Source organism: Pleurodeles waltl, chromosome 12 (assembly GCF_031143425.1).
Source record: "Pleurodeles waltl isolate 20211129_DDA chromosome 12, aPleWal1.hap1.20221129, whole genome shotgun sequence".
Taxonomy (NCBI): domain Eukaryota; kingdom Metazoa; phylum Chordata; class Amphibia; order Caudata; family Salamandridae; genus Pleurodeles; species Pleurodeles waltl.
The window spans coordinates 544,721,012-544,741,820 of NC_090451.1; the positions used below are offsets into that span (position 1 = coordinate 544,721,012).

At 46.7% G+C, this 20,809-nt stretch overlaps 1 protein-coding gene across 1 annotated transcript in view; it reads right to left on the reverse strand.

Annotated features, from left to right (window-relative positions):
• Nucleotides 1–5,179: 5,179 nt before the first annotated feature.
• The window catches only part of EDC4 (enhancer of mRNA decapping 4), a 703,483-nt gene continuing 687,853 nt past the window's right edge, over nt 5,180–20,809 (reverse strand). The window contains exons 28-29 of the mRNA XM_069217586.1: nt 19,849–20,012; nt 5,180–8,357 (exon numbers count right to left, since the gene is read on the reverse strand). Of these exons, the coding sequence (XP_069073687.1) occupies nt 8,171–8,357; nt 19,849–20,012 (351 nt within the window). The 3' untranslated portion in view covers nt 5,180–8,170. The remainder of the gene's footprint in view (nt 8,358–19,848; nt 20,013–20,809) is intronic.

The following is a 20,809-nucleotide window of genomic DNA, read 5'->3' on the forward strand; positions in this document are numbered from 1 at the left end:
GACTGGGGATGTGGGGTCACTGAGAGGCCCAAAGACTCTGCCGTAGCCTGTGAGTCCTTAAAGCCCCCCCAGTGCCAAGTCTGCCTTCTATCTGAAGAGACGAGTCCCATCAAAGGGCATGCCCATGAGGCTGGCCTGGACGTCCCCTGAAAAGCCATATTTTCTCAATCTGGCATGGCGTCTAAGAACCACTGTTGATGCAACAGCTCTGCCCAGTGAGTCGTCATGTCCAATCCGCACCTGATGGTCAACTTATCTGCATCTCTCCTGACTTTTACTGCCTGAGAGAGGATGGCCGGGGCCTTTTGGGGGACCTGTGGCAGCACTTGCGCAACCATGTCCCACAACATATGTGAGTAGCAGCCCAAAAGACATGCAGTGTTTACCGACCCCAATGCCAGGATGGATGGAGAAAACATTTTGTTTCTCAAGGTGTCCAGCCTTTTGGATTCCCTGCTCAGGGGACCAGGAGGGAATGCACCATGGGAAGTTGAGGCTTGGACTACTGAGCTCTGAGGAGTAGGGTATTGGGTGAGGAAACTAGGGTCACCTTGGGCAGGGCGATGGCGGCGGGCAATTGTCCTGTTCACAGGAGCCCCTGTGCTGGGTTTGGACCATGTTACCAGTAGGACATCAGCCAGTGCTTTGTTGAAGGGGAGCAGAGGTTCCGAGGAGGAAGCCACAAGCCAAAGCACTTCTGTCAAGAGGTTAGGCCTGATCTCCACAGAAGGTAGTTTGAGGGCCTCCACTGCCCTCTTCACCATCAATGCATATGATGCTCACTACTCTGTAGCCAGGGTAGGTGAGAAAGCAAACCATTATCTGGAGCTGTGTCCAGTCCACTGGCATGCCCTAGTTCCTCATACCAGTCCAAGTTAGTAGGAGTGTTCAACTTGTACTTATTCTTCCCTCATGCCTGGCTGTTCAGATAAATACTTAGGCAACAACCTAGGACCAATGAGCCCTGTTGGCACCAGAGTCGGTGTCAATCTACATTATTCTGACTCCAAGTCGTCGGGGATGAGAATAGGACTGGCGCCGCCGATAGGCTTTGGGATAGGCGCCAGAAAAGGTCACGCTGGCACGATTGGCCCCGGTACGGATCTGTGATCGGATCCACGAGACCCCATCAGAGCTGAGGCTGGAGTGGAACCTGATAAGGTCTTCCCATACCCCGTGGGCCCGAAAGCGCTTCAGAGGGGACAGCCCACTCAAATACGCAGCACATGGCTCTTGTATTTGAGTGGGGGCCGTTCCAGCTCCCAGAAATGCAGGGAAGTGCGGAGTCGGACCTAGCAACGGCTCTGTGGAACCGTGCCTGGAGCACTGATGTTCCGAAGTCGTTGCGTCAGCCAACGGACAAGAAGTCGAAGACCAATTCAACTTCTTACATTTCTTGTGCCTCTTCCCTGAGTATCCCAAAGATTTAGAGGACTTGGGGCTTCAGGAGCGGTCCTGCAACCTTCTCCTTGATTGGGACTGAGACCTCCTAGCAGTTATTAGGCGGCGTTGACTGGTAGGCCACAGGCAGCTTTAGGGACTGCTCCCTCAAAGCCCTTGGCGCCATGGCCTGGCAGTTCTAGCATGACTTTGAATAGTGGTTGTGCTCAAGACATCATAAACAGACCAAATTGGGGGTCGGTAACCGACACTGCAGAGTGACAGGGGCCACACTGTTTAAACCCTACCTTTCTGGAGGACATTTAGACACTCTTCATTAAAAAAAAATGAAAAAACCTGTAAAAAATACGAGAGGAGTAACTCTTCTCCAGATGAGCACTAAGTAGTACGGAAAGAAAATAACAAATGGCTCCTATATAGGTGACTGCAACTTCACTTCTGGTGCAAATGACGCTGCGCAGAACCAAATGAAGCCACCTGATGGCACGCAGGGGTACTGCTGACGCAAAAATCTTTCAGATCCAATCTGACGCCTGAGAAATTCAAAGGTAAGGAATCTGCAGCTTGAAGTCTTTATCAGGTTAGGAAACCCTAATTAGCAGTCCTTTGTTAACAAGTCCTTCACTGAATTTCTAAGCGTAGACATGACTCCATCCTCTCTCACATCATTATCTGGACTTGCTCCAGCCACAGGAATGCAATAAAAAAATTCAGTGTCTGGGGAATCAATATTCATTCTTCAACTTGTGCCATGCTCAAGCAGAGACATCCCAAAACAAATCACACTGGTCCCAGTACTCAGACTCTCAACACACAGTCCTACTACCATAGGTGTGCTGCACATTTACTTCAAATACCTGCAATTCTCTCTCTCTCTCACACCCACCCACACCAACACACACAGAATGTCAGCAGAAGGACTTGTGGCTTGCATAACAGAAGTTTATAAGGGACAGTGGTAAGTAGACTGTACTCTCCTGAACACAGAAAAAAAGGTCTGGCCACACTAATGATCCACAAAATCTCTATACTTTGCCATTACCACTTAATTAAGTCTGATGTCAGCAATGAAGGCATGCTTTTAGCACCCCTGCAGGATGTAGATCAAGTCTGGACCTTGCATTACCTCGGGTAGTCTTAGCCTTTTGCAAGGTCAAACATACTAGATTGGCATTATGCCAAGGTCAAACAAAAAGTCAGGAAACTGATTTCCCATGCAGTTGTGCACTCAGAGCAAGGATACACACCTGTATACCATGCAGGGGACAGTCTTGTCCCAATAATTTTCAAGGGAGCAGTCGGCTGCACCTGCCTTGATATCACTTGACATTAGATGGAGGAATTAATGGGGAAATAAAATCCAAATCAAGTCTGCGGTCTGGGAATACTTCAAGATGAAAAATCTACAAGGAGGAGTAAGGATTAGATAAGAAGCCTTGTAAGCATAAAGGAGAGAGGTTTGAATACATGCAATATAAAGGACATACCACTCGTGGAGTGCCAACATTTAAGTGAAGGATGAGCTCCAGGTGGAGGAGAAGCAGAGAAAGGAATACTATCAGTGTGGATATAAACTACACCTACGCATAGGAAGGTGGAGAATTAACAAAATCCACAAACAGATGCCTTACTCCCAACCCCTATCCTCACTTGGCTAAAGAATCATAGCACCAAAGGTGGTAAGGAAGGTTCATTAAAGCTGTCAGTCTTGACATTCTAACACAAGAGGCGTTGATGGAACCAGAAACAACAGATATAGCTATACTAAGGAAATGCCTTTATTCTCCATTCTTGATGATTTGTAGTGCTCAGATGTGAGCTCAGAAAAGGGTCAGATCTTGTTGAGCCTCAAAGGCCTAAGAGCATAAAAAAGGAGAATAATGGAGACACAAGGCATACAGGTGTAGGGTCCATTCTGCTCCAGACTTTGGTGAATAACTGCCTAAAGGAGTCTTCTGATGAAGCTGAAAACCATACAAGCTGGTGCACTGATGGTAAGACAGCCTTTTGAGCAGTAAATACTGACTTATGCATTGATCTGAAGGTAAAAGGTATGATCCAGAAAGGGCAGATTTATTTTTCCATCCTTCGATGGTTAGAAAATAGAACTGCTTTAAAGAACAAGTTACTTACCTTCGGTAATACCTTATCTGGTAGAGTCTATATCTAGCTGTAGATTCCTTACCTTAGAATTATCCCCAGACAACAGACTGGATCCAGAACTTTTCAAGCAGCACCTCTGCTAGCTAGTAGATGGCGTTCTTCGGCTCCATGTCATCAGCGTTGTGCCTATATAGGTGCCACCAATATGCTCTGACATGAGCTTCTTTTAACAACTTTCCATGCCAGAAGCGTGGAGCCACGAAGAATGCTGACGCACTAGTGTGCAGTGCCAAAGGCCTCAGAAGGGAAATCCTATAATGGAATCAGTTTGCAGAGCTGGCAAAGACTGAAAGGTCAGTGAGGAATTTGCAGCTAGATAGAGATTCTACCAGATAAGGTACTACCGAACGTAAGTAACTTGTTCATCTGATAGATACTTTAGCTGCAGATTCCTTACCTTAGAATACATACCCAAGCAATACCTCTCCGCTGGTGGATCTGCGAGCAGAGTAGATTAAAAAGTCCTGCAAGACCGAATGGGCAAAATGCCCTTCACGACAGACCTGACTGTCCAGACACAATGTTCTGTGAACGCATGTAATGGCGCCCAAGTTGCTGCTTGACAAATGTCCAAGACAAGGACTTCGCGAGCTAGCGCAGTGGTCTCAGCCTTGGTTCTGATGGAGGGAACATGCAAGCCCAGAGGGGGCTGCTTTTGGCCAGTGCATAGCAGATTTTCATGCAGAGCACTATCCATTGTGAGATGGTTCATTTCTACACAGTCCTACCCTTCTTATTTCAGACATAGTAAATGAACAGTTGATCGTCTACCCAGAAGTCTCTAGTGCAATCAAGGTAAAACTACAACGCTCTTTCTGGGTCCAGTCCGTAGAGTCTCTCTTCTTTGGAAGGGTGAGGCGGAGCAAAGAAGGTAGGCAAGGTGATATTTTGCCTTACGTGATAGGGTGTCACAACCTTCAGGAGGGAAGAGGCACTTGTCCGCAGAACTAGGCGATAGGCAGTTTTCCTGTGCACAGGGCCTCCTGTGAAGGACTTGGGCCAAGCCCCTTTGAGAACATTTGTAAGGGCTTCAATTAATGAGAAGAAGGGTTCGGAGTTGGCAACTCTTGGCTTGAAGCACCTTCGTCAAGATGCTCATCTTGACTGCCACTGAGGGCAGCTTAAGGTCCAGGACCTCAGCATCACCATAGCAAAAGAGGCTCCCCTCCTAAGTAGCCACAGTAGGATCGGATAGAGAAATTATTCCAATCATTTTTTCTTGCATTTGTCTTCCCTCACCAGGTGGCCAAACATGTGCCCCACTCCACAGGCTGAAAGACTTTGCAGATGTGTGGAATCGGCAGACCAACACTGGTGTGCTCAAATCGGCCCAAAGGCAGAGGCATCTGATGTCAGGAGTCTTTAATGGTTAATTTTTACATTTAAGGTTGGCACCTCAGATTCATGGCTGACAACACAATTACATCACCTAGTGCTGGTGACAGAAAATTCCTAAAAATCCTTCGGATACAGACTGGGAAGTTAGAAAGGTTCATGATAAGGAAACGGTAGAAAGATTGTGTGTTTAAATTAGCTTTTGTGGTAACCACAGCTTGGAATATCTGCTTAGGGTCATCTCAAAGGAAAAACAAAACAAACCCTAACAAGAAATGGCTTTTTTTCAAAATTGATTTATTGATTTTTATTTTTCAAAAAACAATATTCTAAATCCTCAAGATAAAAAGTAAAACATAAAATCTTAGCCAACACAGACATCCATTTTGTGAATATGTTCAGACTTCTGCAAAACGTAGTCATCGGAAGGTTATCCATGGCATGATGCTTTCGAATCGAAAGACAACCATTATTATATATATATATATATATTTATAACTTTGCTTTTTTTTGCATTTTTCCTTTTTGTTTAGAACGATATCAAGTAACATATTTCTGCCAATTGCAGAATAATACAAACCAATCCGCAGAACCATACACTGAGTAAATAAAAGTTAAATTAAGTTATTTAAAGTGTGCCTCAACAGGTAAAAGAAGTTTGGTAAAAGGGAAACCTTTGGGACAGTGTGTGTGTAGATCGTTTTTATCTTTTTTTTAATTTTTTTATTAAAACCTTTCATTCAATAGGTCGAAGCCTAGCCAAAGTCTTAATAGTATGACTTTCTAAGTAGAAATCACAATTACTACCGCTTAAGGGCTACGGGTGGTGTTTAAAACATAATGCAGCTATTTTACATCACGGGTACCTAAAAATATTTTTAATAGGTGCCATGGGAGGGTATAGCACGTTCTTCGATTCACTGCTTTGGGTTCATGGTCTGTGGTGCTAATCCCTCAAGGTAACTGCCTTTCTTAGGACAGGCATTCCAAGAGCCATCGCTTCTGTTTAGCGTTCACTCGGTGTCTTCTGTGCTGGCAGGATGAGTATACAGCCCGTTAGATCCAATACAATTGGCATAATCTGAGGTCTTTTATTTCATACTGTACTAACATCAGATTGCATAACCAAGTATTTCATAAACATCTCTCTATGCAGAGAACTGAGAAAGTCACCGAGAAACAACAGTTCCATGATCCAAGATTCTTGTTGGCTATAGTTTGATGTCTATAGGATAAAGACGACGAATTAAAAACATGATTTCTCACGTTTGTTGATGTCCCAATGTTTCTCTACTACTAGACACTTGGAGTGTTTGCATGGCGTGCAATGTAACAGTGGCGAAGCAGGGGTTCGTCCTGCTGTGTACAGTGCGTCTGGCTAGGAGAATCTTATTACCCTGTCCAGCACTTACACCTTTTAACACCGCCGATCCTTCATATAGTTAAAGAGACTGGCGCGGCTTTATCTTTTGCGAAATGAAGGTCATTGATTTTAAGGTGAAGCATAGTACTAAACCTGCACAGAGGTGCAGCACATAACCAGGGCTGAGGATATCAGCTCACCCCTCAGTGCTCTAATATATATGCCACTGGACATCTGCATTTTACGTTTCTCTGACAACTACCCAAAATGCGGATGAAAGCTGAGGCTCGGAGGTGGCACCCTTTGTGATGGGGAACCACTGATGAGATTTATCCCCCCTCCCCCCGAAAACGGGAGCTTCCTTCCACATGCTTGTTAGGACTTGCTGTAAGAAAATTCTTCATGTAGAGAACAAAAAATGTTAAGAAGGTTTACGTTTCTATTACTGTTCCTGCAAAGCTAGGATGGAGGAATCTGCTCCATGCCTCACAAAAACAGACAAGAGACTGTTGGGGTTTCCACGCAGTAATTTAGGCTCTCATTTGTGTGGGTATGAGGGGAGTCTGGAAGCTGGAGTGGAGGATACATGAACGCAGTGCATCAAACGAACCTGGGGAGCGCAGCATCAGAGGAACCCCGCTTTAACATTGCTTCCCTGCTGCAAGGTTGTGCAGCATCACCACAGACCTTCGAGACAACTTGGGAAGGACCATGCTGCAGAATATTAATGGTGAGAAAAGAACTAGAGCAGATATGAGATCCCTGCTGAGGAATAAACTAGACAGAAGACATGAGATCCCTGGCACTGAAAAACAGATTTAAGCATGACTATACAACTCACCCTAAGGAACAGAGCCACTCCGTAGCAGTTCTTTGTGAATTGGGTCAATGTGCTTGGATTACAATGGAACATTCGTCGTGATTATTGGGGGCAAGGAAGAGACGATCGCACTGGTGAAATTATAACACAATTTTAAATTGAACAATCAGATTTAAAAACCATATGTGGGTGAGAACTTAAATTACTTCAGTTAAATTCAATCATCAGAAAGGCACACAATGTCTTAAGGGTCACTGGATTCTCCATTGTCCAGAGGCACCGCGAATAAAGTTCTGCATCTGTAAACAAACCTCTCTGCGCCTTGCAAGTTTCTAGAACCCACTTCTCATTTGAACCCGTGGACACCTGGGTATTCCATCTGTTAGTTATCACTGTTCTCGCCTCGTCAGCCTTGGTGAATCCACACTGACTTTCAAACTCTCGGACAGCGAGACTCTCATATTAAGGGCGATTTTGTTTTGTTTTTGAAGTACACAAAGTGAAAGGCCATGTGGAATTATTGTCTAATTCTACGTTTCTTATTTGAATGATCACGTGCTGTGTTCTGCGATTACTACACTGCGCCTGCTCTGCAGGCCGACCCCTCTGACTAAATCCCAAAAGAAAAACAAAGGCTTGGTTAGTACGACCCCTGTGACACTTTACTGCGGTTCTTCGACGGACTGGCAGGCTCACCTGCTCGCCGATGCAGGTACAACAACCGTCCCAACCCCGCCTGCTCTCAAAGGAGGTCGACAGGCAGATGACGACCAGTGTCCTCCTGAACAAAAAAACACCGCACGTGTCACACAGATCTCAGGAGAAACGCGCAAATACAGGCCAAAGGTTATAATGTAGGGAGGAGGGGCAGGTTTTAATATCGTCGCATCCTTAAATGAGGCTGTTTAATAAAAAAAATGTGTTTTTGTCTTAACTTAAATTTTCTTACAGTAGATTCCTTTTTATAATCTAGCGCGAGCACCCTCCCTTCCCTAGAAAACCCATAGAAAACACAATGCTGTCTTTGAGTGGGAGGCTGACTCTCAGCGGAGGGAACGGTTTTGGATCGGGGAAGCTGCTGGAGGTGCTCAAGGTGAGGGGGCAAGGCCTTGCACCATCAACAGGAGGCGCCGGGCATGCCTTTTCAGGGGGTTGTGGGGTTCCGCTTGCATGAACTGGAGGAGATTCTGCTGCAGCTGGTTCAGGACAATACCCATGTGGTCACGAGTGATGGAGTCGGTGAGGTCCAGCTGCATCATTGCTTCTTCCAGATAGCTGAGAAAGCAAGAAGATGGGAAGGACATTGAAAGATCGAGGAGTAAAAATACATTTTAAAAATGTTTACTGTTTTAGTGCCACTGACCGGGCTAGCCATGTACCTAGAAAGCAAGAAAGAAAGCAAACAAGCAGGATCACAGCAAGCATAGGTTGGCAAAACGCGAGAGGACTGAAACTACCGGTAGAAACAATAAACCGACTGTAATGGTTCAGACTGTCCCCCCCAGGAGAATATTTCCATTAAACACATTCAGAAGTAAAACAACGGGGACTTGCAGCTTTCCTTCATTGTAAATACATGCACCTTAAAAAAAAAAAAACACTTAACAAGCGTTGGCAAATCCAATAGATCTGGGCTCGGCAAGCTTGTGCGATGGCTACGGTTTGTAGCATTTTTATTGCAAGCATATATTGTAAAAATTAAAAAGAACAAAAGCACTTCGGTCTACACATGACAGTCATATGATGCAATTATTGTTTTAAATTAAAAAGTAATTAAGCATCGCATAAAATGTTAATGAACAAGTTACTTCCCTTTGGTAACGCCTTATCTGGTAGGGACATGTTCAAGTTACAGATTCCTTACCTTAGAATTTCCCCAGATATCAGGCTGGATTTGGAGATTTTTCTCAAGCAGTACCCTGAAACGCAGTCGGGTGACATCGGTCGGCTCCGTGTTAACCAGTGTGCGCACCGGATATGTCGCTGGACCTACACAGGTGCCACCTCAGTGCACTGATGTCATTTACTTTTCACGATTTTCCATGCCAGAAGCACAGAGCCATGAAGAACAATGACCACTGTTGTGTCAAAACTAGGACGCTGAAAGGGAAGTCCCTGTCCTCAGACCTCAGTTCGCAAAGAGAGGAGGATGGGTGGTTCAGTAAGGAATCTGCAACTAGAACATGTCTCTACCAGATAAGGTGTTACCAAAGATAAGTAACTTGTTCATCTGATAGAGACATTTAGTTGCAGATTCCTTACCTTAGAATGGATATCTAAGCAATGCCATCTCTGGAGGTAAGTCTGCGAACCAAGAGCGTACTAGGAAGTAATGAAGGTCCGAACTGGCAAAGTACCTGTCCCTTTGGACCGGACTGTCCAGGCAGCAGTGTCAGGTAAACTTGTGCAGAGATGCCCAAGCTGCTGTCTGACAGATGTTTAGGACTGGAGTCCTGCGTGCTAACGCAGTGGTTGCAGCTGTTGCTCTGGTAGAATGAGCGTGCAAACCATTCGGGGGTTGCTTTTTAGCCAATGCATAGCACATTTTAATGCAGAGAATGACCCATTTGGAGATCGTTCTCTTCTACACTGCCCAACCTTTCTTCGCACCCGCATGCCCAACAGAGTTGATCATTCACTCGAAACTCTTTGGTATGATTAATGTAGAATACCAAGGCTCTTTTTGGGTCCAGGTGGTGGAGTCTCTCCTCTTCCTTAGAAGGAAGTTTGGGGTGCGTAAAAAGTAGGCAAGATGATGTATTGGTCTACATGGAAGGGCATAACCACTTTCGGAAGAAAGGAGGCTCATGTGCAAAGCATCACTTTGTCAGGACAGATGGAAAGGTAGGGCAGCTTAGATGACAATGCCTGCAGCTCACTTACCCTGCGGGCAGATGTAATGGCCACAAAGAAGGCTGTTTTTAATGTTAGAAGCCTGGGAGGACATTTACGAAGTGGCTCAAAAGGGGCACACATGAGGAATGTCAGAACCAAATTCAAATCTCATTGAGGCATGATAAATGGGGATGAAGGAAACATGTGGGTAAGACCCTTAAGGAACCTACTAACAATAGGTGACTTAAAGAGGGCTGGGCCAGGTAATCTCAGGAATGCAGAAATAGCAGACAAATGCCCAAAGCAGAGCCCTGCTGCGCCAATGGAATTATAAACAAGAGGACCTCAGAAAGAGGAGCAGGGAGGGGATCAACAGGGGATCCATGCACCATGCCTCAAATTTATGCCAACCACAAGTGTATACCGTTTTGGTCGAGGGACGCCTGACTGCCAAGATAACATTACATACTTTGGGCAGAAGGTCAAAAGCGGTCAACTGCTGCTGCTCAATCTCCACGCAAGAAGACGGAGACTGGACAGGTTCGGTTGGAGAACCCTTCCTGCTGCTGTAACAGGAGATCCTACTGAAGGGGCAGTCTGATCGGAGGATCAATGTCCATGCTCAATAGCTTGGGATATCAGATTCTTCGTGCCCACTCTGGAACCACAAGGATTAATTGGGTCTGGTTGTTTTTGATCTTGAGAACTCTCGACCAAAGTGGTATGGGCAGAAAGGCATAAAGGAGGGCTGAGCTCCACTTGAGACACAAAGCGTTGCTAAGCGAGGGTGGCCTTGGAAACTCCAATGCGCAAAACTGCTGACATTGCGCGTTCTCTGCGGAGGCAAACAGATTTAACCAAGGCTCTCCTCACTGCTGAAAGAGAACTTGCCCCACCTCCAGATGGAGACACCATTTATGATCGACCAGGCACTGTCGGCTGTGTTTGTCCACTCTGGTGTACAGGGAGCCCACCAGGTGTTGAACCACCAGGGATAGGCCCTGATGTTTCAGCCATGTCCAGAGGTGCAGAGCCTCTTGACAAAGGGTCCACAACCCCACCCCGCCCTGCTTGTGGCAGTACCACATGATGGTGGTGTTGTCCGTGAACACCTACACTACTTTCCTTTGAGAGAGGGAAGGAATGCTTTCACTAGCAGTCTGATTGTCGTGAGTTCCAAAAGATTGATGTGGAGCCCAGACTCCTCTGATCCCAGCCTCTCCCATGTGACCGCCCCAGCCCAGGAGTGATGATCTAGTTGGAGAAGTGAGAGGGATCTGCCTCTGCCCCAATTATGGTTCAAGAGCCACCACTGCAGATCTTGCGCAGTTCCCTCTGAGATCTGGACCATGTCGGAGAGATTCTCCTGATGCTGCGCCCACTGGAACTTCAGGTTTTACTGCAGAGTTCGCTTATACCATTTGGAATGTGTTACCAGCAGGACCAGGCCCAGCAGCCTCAGTCATCCTCACTGAAATCCAGGATAGAGGCTGAAACATCAGTATCATAGCCTGAATATCCTGGACTCGTCATTCGGGAGGATGAGCCCGAAAATGCACTGTGTCTAGAACAGCTCAGATGAAAGGGAGCTTCTGAGAGGGAGTCAACTGTGACTCTGGCACGTTGATGGTGAACCTCAGTGAATGCTGACGGACAGCCGTGGTCTGGAGTTGCAAGACAACAGCCTGGGGACGAGACCGCCTTTAAGAGCTAGTTGTTGAAATAGACTGACCAGATCGCTGACCACCTTACCCACGAGGTCAGTGGGTACCGCCCCCTCATCCACACAGAGGCTGGGAAGCATGCGCGACAGGGTGGGAATTGGTGTGGCTGGAAGCCCCATCCGTAGCCATGAAAAGATTGCAGGGGACGGGGGACCACCGCAAAGCCCAAGGACCTGGCCATTACCCAAGAATTGGTGAAGCTCTCGAGCGCCAAATCTGCCTTGCCTCCGAAGAGACAGGTGCCGTCAAAGGGCATGTTCATAAGGAAAGTTTGGACATTCCCCAAAAAGCCAGATGTCCTCAGCCAGGCGTGGGGCCTCAAGGCCACGTTGTGGAAACCGCTCAGCCTAGCGACTCAGTCATGTCAAGTCCACAATCAATTGTGCAATCTGCTGTGTATCACCCATCGGCAACAGCATCTTCCAGAACCGGTGGCAGAACTTGCACAACAGTGTGACACAGAGTTTGGGAATAATGACCCAGAAGGCATGCAGTGTTTACAGATGGCAATGCTAGGCTGGCAGAAGGAAACATCTTCCCCCCCAATGAGTCCAGCCTCTTGGATTCCCTATCCAAGGGCGAGGTAGGGAAAGCGCAATGGGAAGTTAAGGCCTGGACCACCAAGTTTGCAGGGGTAGAGTGTTGTGTGAGGAAGGATGGGTCCCCAGGTGTGGGGCGATGGCAGCTGGCAATCGCCCTATTCACAGGAGCCCCTGTGCTGAGTTTGGATCAGGTACCCAAAGGACGCCCGTGGGGGCCTCACTGAACAGGAGCAGGGATTCGAATGTGGAAGCTCCTGGTTTCAACACAGCTGAAGGTCTAGGACCTCATTTGTCTTTCTTACCACCACTGCACAGGAGCTCCCTACTCTGTAGCCACAGTAAGGGGGAAAAGCATACCAGTATCTGGAGATGTATCAAGTCTACTGGCTTCACTCAAATCCTCACTCCTGTGCATTTCTTCTTCATAGGGCTGGTATTCTAAAGGGTCCAGCGACCCCTCCCAGTCTTCCCGGATGACCAGCTTAAAGGAATAGGGTTCAGGCTCCGATCTCGGGCGAGCCCATCAGCTGCATGTCGAGGCGGGATGATAATGAGAATGGGGGCCCTGGGAGTGTCGGCATCAGGACTGGCTCCGGGAAAGGTCGAGATGGTATGGCTGGTATCAAACCAGATCCAGGACTGAATCCTCTGCGGTCCCATCAGAGCTGAGGCCAAAGCTGCTGGCATGGAACCACATGGGGCCTCCTCTGACCCCATTGGCCCAGAAGGAGCGTGGCCTCATAGAATTTGTTAAGTTGGGCAGGGGCCGCTCCGGCTCCTGGAAAGTCAGGGAGGCATGGAGCTGGATCAGGTGCAGGTTCAGAGAAACAAGGCCAAGAATGCAGACACTCCCTTGTCTTGTTGGCCAATGGACAAGGAGAAGTCGAAAGCCTGTTTTGACTTCTTGCCCTTCTGGTTATGCCTCAACTTACCCGGTAGTCCTGAGTGTAAGAAAGTAGAACCTTTCTGGCACAGTTACTCCCACTTTTTGCCTGGTGTCAGTGTGTTTAGACTGTAGTACACTGGGATCCTGCTAACCAGGACCCCAGTATAAGTGTTGTCTCCCCTAAATTCAGTTGTAAAGTAACTTTTACAACCCACATTTGGCATACTGATGCACCCATGTAAGTCCCTATTATATGGTACTTAGGTACCCAGGGCAATGGTCTCTCACGGGCTGCAGCATGTATTGTGGCACCCATGAAAGCGCATGCAAACTGTGACTAGAGGACTGCCATTGCAGCGTGTGTGAAATGGTGCATGCACCTTTCACTTTAGATATGTTTGACTTAAATCATTGTCACTGCACTCTGACCCTGAAAGTCCCCCATAAGGTAGGCCCTTTAGCCCAAGGGCAGGATACATGGTTCTAAGTATGTAGTGGACACTGATCAACACAAGTGGTCCAACTACATAATGGCTTTCCTGAACATAGGCATGTTTGGTATCAAACATATTGGAATCATGCAACTACACCGATTCCAGTGCTAGTTGCAAGATACCATGTACTCTAGGGGTTCACTAGGGGATCCTCCACGTCTGCCTGTACAGCCTTGCAGGGTCTGCATGCAAGCACATGCTGCTGTAGACACTGTCCTGCACTTCTGCTGCTGAGCTGAATTTGGGCAGGGGAAGGCAGGACAAAGGATTTCCTGTAGGACAGAGGTGTGACCACCTCTTCTTTAGAAATAAGTGTCTCTGGGCTGAGGTGGGGATGCCTCTGAGCACCACCAGACTGCTTTGAAGGGCATCTTTGGTGCTCTCCTTGCATAAACTGTTTTGCCCCAGTGCAGGAACCCACAGTTCCTGCTCTGGCATCAAACGACACAAAGGACAGTGGAGTGACCCCCCCCCCCCCCCAGTCTACATCCTCCCCTAGGGAGGTACACAGATCTCTGCCAAGTGGCTACTTGATTCAGCCAACTTGGAAATAAGATGAGCTGAGGCCTCTGGAAGCATCTGACTAGTTAGTCCAGCTGTGTGATGTCCCTGACCCCCTCTGACAGATGGGTCACTGCAGTAAGTGTCCAACCCACTTCCTGGGTTACTTAAGGGCTCCCCTAAAGGGGGGCCCTAGATTAGTCTGCAAGACGTCAGGAACCTTCTGCAAGTCTCCTCTGCAAAACACTTCTGCAACCTGGAGGCCGGAACTGCTGATGTTCTTCGCTGGAACCAGAAGAAAGGCTTTAACCAGTAGGAGGGCTTCTACTGCAACTTTGTTTCCAAGTTCTGCAAAGACTTCTGCAACCACGTGGCTGTGCTTCCTTCAGAGTCACTGGGTCTCTGCCTGCACTTAAAAAAGCATGAAGGAATCTCCCTTTGAGTGAAGGAGTCACTCCCCTGCATGCGCAGGCACCTCAATGACGAGGACCGGCTTGTGGATCCTGCAGTCTCACCGTCTCTTCAAGGCTCTACAACAGTGGCTCCCAACCTTTTGTTTTCTGTGGACCCCCACTTTAACATTAATGGAACCCAGGGACCCCCATTGAATCATCATTGGAATCTGGGGACCCCCGCCTGAGTCATTACTGGAAACTGGGGACCTAAATTGTCAATATTTGTCAATATTTAAAAAATTTCTAAGCTCTCGCGGACCCCCTAAGAAGGCTTTGCGGACCCCCAGGGGTCCCTGGACCACAGGTTGGGAACCACTGCTCTACAACAGGTGGTGGTTCTCTGGCGTTCCAGAGGGCTAACCTGTCTTCTTTGCATCTGACAAGTCTGCCGTCCCTTGTCGGAGCTGCTTGGCTGCAACGTCTGTGCACCGCGTCTGCTTGTCGTTGTCAAGGCTTGTTGGCTCTTCAGTCTGAAAGACCTACTAGCTCCAAGAAGCCCCTGCCTCCAGCATCATACAGCTCCAAGATCAAAGTCCTCTCTGCAGTTCCTGCAACGTGGGCATTCCTCTTCGCTGTGCTGTTGGGGACTCCCTGCGACTCCCTCTGCCTGCTGCCAGAGGGTCCTCCTGGGGGCTCCAAAGATTCCGTCTGTCTCTCCTGCTTGCTGAGGGCTGGCCCGACTTACCTGCAAGGGTTGAGTCATCTGGACCTTGCTGGCTCCCAAAACCTACAACACACCATGTAATGTCTTCTTGCATTTACCAAGGCTTGTTGGTGGCCCTGATGACTACTGACCCCTCTGCAATCCGACAACCGGCTTAGGACCGCTCGTGGATGACTCCTGGGATCTTCCTGCATCGCCTGGACTCCAGAGCTGCACTTCTTCGAGCACTGTCTTACAGGAAAGCATCTCTAAGAAGGGTGGGCATTCCCCTCATGCACCGCCTTGACACCTTCCGGTGGGCTGGATTCTGTTGCCTCTTACCTTAGGTCCTTTTATTCAGGAATCCATGCCTGGTTTCCACTGACCTGTTCCACGAGTCACTCCAGCAGCTAGACAACCACAGTCTCCACTGACTTCAGCCAGAGGTTCTGACACAACCTCATCCCTTTGCACCTGGATGTCCTGGTGTAGGTACTCCATTTCTTTGGGTATCCTACGGGTGGGGGCACTCTCAAACCTTCTTTGCACAAATGGGTTTCCTCGGGGTCTTCTGGGAAAGGTCCTAAAACACGAAAACCCCAAGCGCGACTTCCCCACGTTATCCTATGGACACCTAACCTGGGGTAACATCTCTGCACACAGGCGCCTCGGGAATCCTATCTACTTACATTTGGTGTTCCAGTGCTTCCCCAGTCCTGAAGGTTCTTGGGTGGTAGTTTTGGGTTGCTAGTGATTTTTGCATTCCATTTTCTTAGTATATGGTTTGGCCTCCCCATAGGGGTCGTTGTTATGCCTGTACTTACCTGTTTCTGAGTATATTTTTGTATGTCCATATCTCTGGTTAGGAGATATACTAAAGTTAGTTTAGTGTTTGTGTTATAATAAATAGTACATTATTCTTCTAACACTGGTGTGGTTGTTTCTTGTGTGTACATCACTGACTGACCTGGGTGGTATTTGCAACTGCTTTACACCCTCCTGGATAAGCTCTAGCTGCTCTCCACAGCTACCCTTATGAGAGATCTGGTTATCTAGAAACACTTACACTATCACTAAGTGTTGCCTGGACCTAGGACAGGGTGCCTCGCCTATAGGTGCACACCATATACTGAGCCAGCCTCCTACATCTGGTCTGATAAATGGGGAACATTGAAAGGTAATGAAGGTAAGTGAAGCTAGAAGTCACTCTAAGATAAATGATCCTTACATTTACGTATATGACCATCAACTTCTATTCACTCAACCTTTTGCATTTTCAAATTGTTTTTTCAAGCATGTTAAAGCGTAATTATTGATAGAAAAAGCCACACAGTCACAACTGATACGTGCAGAGAAAAAGTAATTGTTTTACATGTACTAGACCCACCAGGATATCTCCATGACTTAACACAGATTGAAATTGGCCTAACCCCTGGGGCCTTTAAAAAGGCCAAGTGCCCTTTTTTTGGTATATACATGATACTTTTAAATGCACTGAAAACCTAGAGAGTGGTGGGACAGCTAAAATTAAAAAGGGAATTTGGAATGTTCCTTGATTACTGCTCCCTTTATCAACTCTCTTCCTCTTAGACACATTATGAATAGAATTAAATCTAATTTACTGTCTCAAGTTATGCATGGGCAATTTTGCTTAGTATACTCCAATTTTACTTTATTCTTAAGTTTGGCTTTTCTTAGGTGCTAACTAATCAATTAGTGGTGCCACAGACGCATGACCTTATTTTCATAAAGAAACATACCCATCTTCATCTTGCTTGGGTCTTTCAGCATTTCAACTAAGGTTACTAACAACAGTTTTAACAGTTTTCTGTCTAGAATGGCTAACTCCGCGATGGATTGTGCCAATAGCTTGTATCTAGATACTGCAAAAACAGAGAAACTACAAATAGCACAAATTTCAATGGCCTGCTGTAGGAAGCTGGCTATATATGTAGTGTACCGAAGTAAGGGGACACTAAGCAGATATTCAAAGTGACCCTTTTTAGTTTACAGGGTTTAAAGTAATAATCCCAAATGCTCTCTTTTGTGGTAGTGTGGGCAAGCAGTTTAGGCTTATGGAAGGGTTGTGCTAAGCATTTGTTGAACACAGAGTCAATAAATGAGACACACACTCAAGGAGAAACTCTATACCAATGTTTAGAAAACTATAGTTACTTTTTAAAAAATGCTTCAGGGACAAGTCCAGGAGCTCCCAATGTGGGGGTGCTCGATCAGTGTGGGTCCTAAGAGCAAGGGAACACCATCTGTTGTTGTGGAGCTCAGGTGCAGCGGGTTTTGGTCATCGGGTGCTCCTGCATCAAGGTGCCCACGGTTCTCCGGTGGACCTGTATAAGGAGGACGGAGGAGGGCAGCAGGGTCATGCGTGGTCATGGCCTCTGCACTGCTGACATCCCTTGATAGCTGGTTCACAGTTATGGAGTTGGAATCTGGATGGGACTATAAACAAGCTCTGGTTGCTGCAAGGGGTCTGGTACCCCGGGTATTGGTGCAGGACAGCTCTGGGAGGTCCTGGTGTCAGCACACTTGGTGGAGAGACAGGTGTGACCTCCCAGAGTACGATGACCTCTTCCAGGGCGGCTGCTGCATTGGTGGACGCAGTGGTCAGTAGAACGCTGTGCTGGACATTGCGGTTGGCGACTGCAGGAAAGTGGCTTCTCGACCCCAAGGGAGATGCTGATGCTTTTGGGAAATGCTGGAAGCCCTCAAGGCTTTTGGAGGATGCATAGCTGCAGGACGAGTCAGGTTATTGTAATTGTCAGGAAAGAAGCAGGTAAGCAAGCAGGGTTTCATGCCAAAAGTCCACCAGCAATCCACAGTTCTTGCTTCTTTGGCTCTTCTTTGCCCTCTTCTTCTTGGGTCAGATGACTGTTTTATGGTGTCAGGGGGGCACCTAAATACTCTATTTAGTGGCATTTAAGGGAGTGTAGAGTAGTAGCCAATGGGTTACTAACCCTTGGGGTGACTACACCCCCTTATATGACCACTTCCTGCATAAAATGGGCATAAGCCTGTCCCAGAATTTCTAGTTTCACCAAAAACAAGAGGGTGGAACCCTTCTTTCGTGGAGCACAAGGCTGCCCACATTAAGGGTGCGACCAGCTTGGTAGTGCACCACACCTACCTGCATAGCTAATTTCCTGCATGTCCTGGTGCCAAATGGGCAGGGGGTGTCAACTCCCACGTCTGGGATAAGCTGGGGTCGCATACCAAAGGCAGCAGGGTCTTTGAAGTCCATGGCCTTGGTGTACAGATTCACTAACTATCCTGCTGGAGGAGATAACACCTTCCTACGGAGCAGGCATTGTTTCTGGTCTCTGAGAGCGCGGGCTCTCATATCCAGGGGTTCAGAAACATGTCAGCGGTGGCAGGCTGGTTTATACCAGTTAGCCAGCACACAAAGGGTCTGGTAGGTTTCAGAGGGCACGCCTTAATAAATCCAAGGCTGGCATCAGTCTGGATTTATTAAGAAGTGATGGTTGATACCAAACACCATAGGAGTCAGTGAAGCCATTATGTAGCTAGGTAACTCTTAGTACTGAGTGTCCCCTACATAGCTTAAGATGGCTTCCCTCTTCACTAACAACATTTAGCAACTGAACTAGACATACAGGGGCATATTTGCTCGTGCAGATATCTCCACACATCAAGTATAACGCACCCTGCCTTAGGGCTCTAAGGCCTTCTGTAAGGGTGACATATACACTTAGATACAGTGAGTGGAGCATGAAATACAATTTGTGTGCTATGTCTTGTTTAATCTCATGGCTTGCACTATGACATGCAGTCTACGATAGCAGGCTGTGTGCAATTTTTAAGGGAGCCTCTGAGGGTGGCACAATACATGCCGGAACCCTTAGGCACCCTTCGCCAGTACCCAGGCCCCAGAGGTGCCATTTCCTGGGGACTTACAGAGCTACCGGAGTGTGTGCCAACTGTACACAATTTATCTTATTTCAGGGAAAGAAACCTGGCACTGGGGATCTATTTAGCAGGAATCCAGTGCACCTCAGTCAAAAAAACTTAGTACCAGTGACCAAAAGTGGGGGTGACCATGTTCAAAAGTGGCACTTTCCAACACCTGCCTTTGGGCAGAATTGTATAAGCTGGTTGTTGCAGACCTCCATTAGCTAATTCAGACGAAATGTCTGTTAATTTTGGATAAATTCCAAATTAACTACTCTACCTGATTGCTTGAGTCCTCAAATTAATTGCATTTAGATGTGAACATGAGAGGCTATTGGCAATCATTAGCCACTGCCCCCAAAGTACCTGGTGTAGAGGGCAGAAGACCTCATGGAAGCACTATATCACCATCCCTGAACTCAACTTGCCCATGTTTTGTTCCAACTATACCAAGTGAGAGAGTGACAGAAATTCCTAAAGAGGGTTCCACAGTACCCTTAGCACAAGTTGCAGGAAGAAGACTTAAGCCTATATAGGTTGGGTTAGGAACAGTTTATGTTAATCCCTAAAGACATCTGCTAAAGGCTCTAGGGACAAGCTCTGCAAGCCTGTATCACGGATGACTTGCGGATGAGACACAACCAACACTCATACTATCAGCACTTTAACATTAGGCATTCTTGTAAACATTAAATATATTTATGTCAGACAGAAATCCATTCCAGTCTTAATTCACTAAAATACACTTTCACTGATGCTCACCTCATTTTCAAATCTGTGCGGTTGCCTAAATCTGCAGAAAGTTGCTGAATGAGCGAAAGGAGGACTGGCTGGGAGAGGGGACAAGGCTGCTGACCAAGTACTTGCTGGGGGTCCACAGTTTCACAAACGTACCTCACCAAATTCAGATCAGATGCAGTTAGAGCCTTCAAATGAGACAAGGAAGGAACCATTAATGCACGTAACAGCATACTAAATGTTGTTTCATTTTGTGACTATGCAGTGTAGAAAGCAAACTGGTTAGTAGCTTTTCAGTCCAGGGCTCATCATCCAGTATTTATTTTGACCACAAAGGTAATGTCAAATGACAAACATCCACTTTTTAAGAAAGAGGCAAACGCAATATATTGCTAACAGATAAGATACATCAATCATATTTTTTTTATAGAAAGCTGTAATTAGGTAGAATCATCAGACAACAGAGAAAAACAACAGCAGTATTAGCCTTTTTGGGCAATGGAAGACAATCAATTTTACTGCTTGTCAACAAATCCCATGAACAGAGAAACCTCTTATTATTCTTTCCTACTAAACTATAACGTGGAATACATGTAAGAAATTGTCAACATCAACATGAGATGAGACTATTCTATGGTGTAACTGCATGTGCTGTGAAATACTCAGTTATGATACAGTGATTACAAACAATCTACTGAATTTACAAAAGGGCCCCACACAAAATATTTAGTTTTTAGTTACTATTCAGAAAATGTAGTTCACTAAAACACCGCTTCTAAGTGATACTTTTAAACATAGATTCTTCACTTTAAATACTCCTCAAGTGCCAGACTGGATCTGGAAACTTTTTACAAAAGTGCTCCACGGAGGTTTCATATCGCTCCAGAAGTAATGGAGCAGAGCCGCATACAAGCACCACTGACCACTCTGCAATGAGGTTCCTTTCTTTTAAGTGTCTTCCGCTGCAGATATGGAGCTCCGCTCC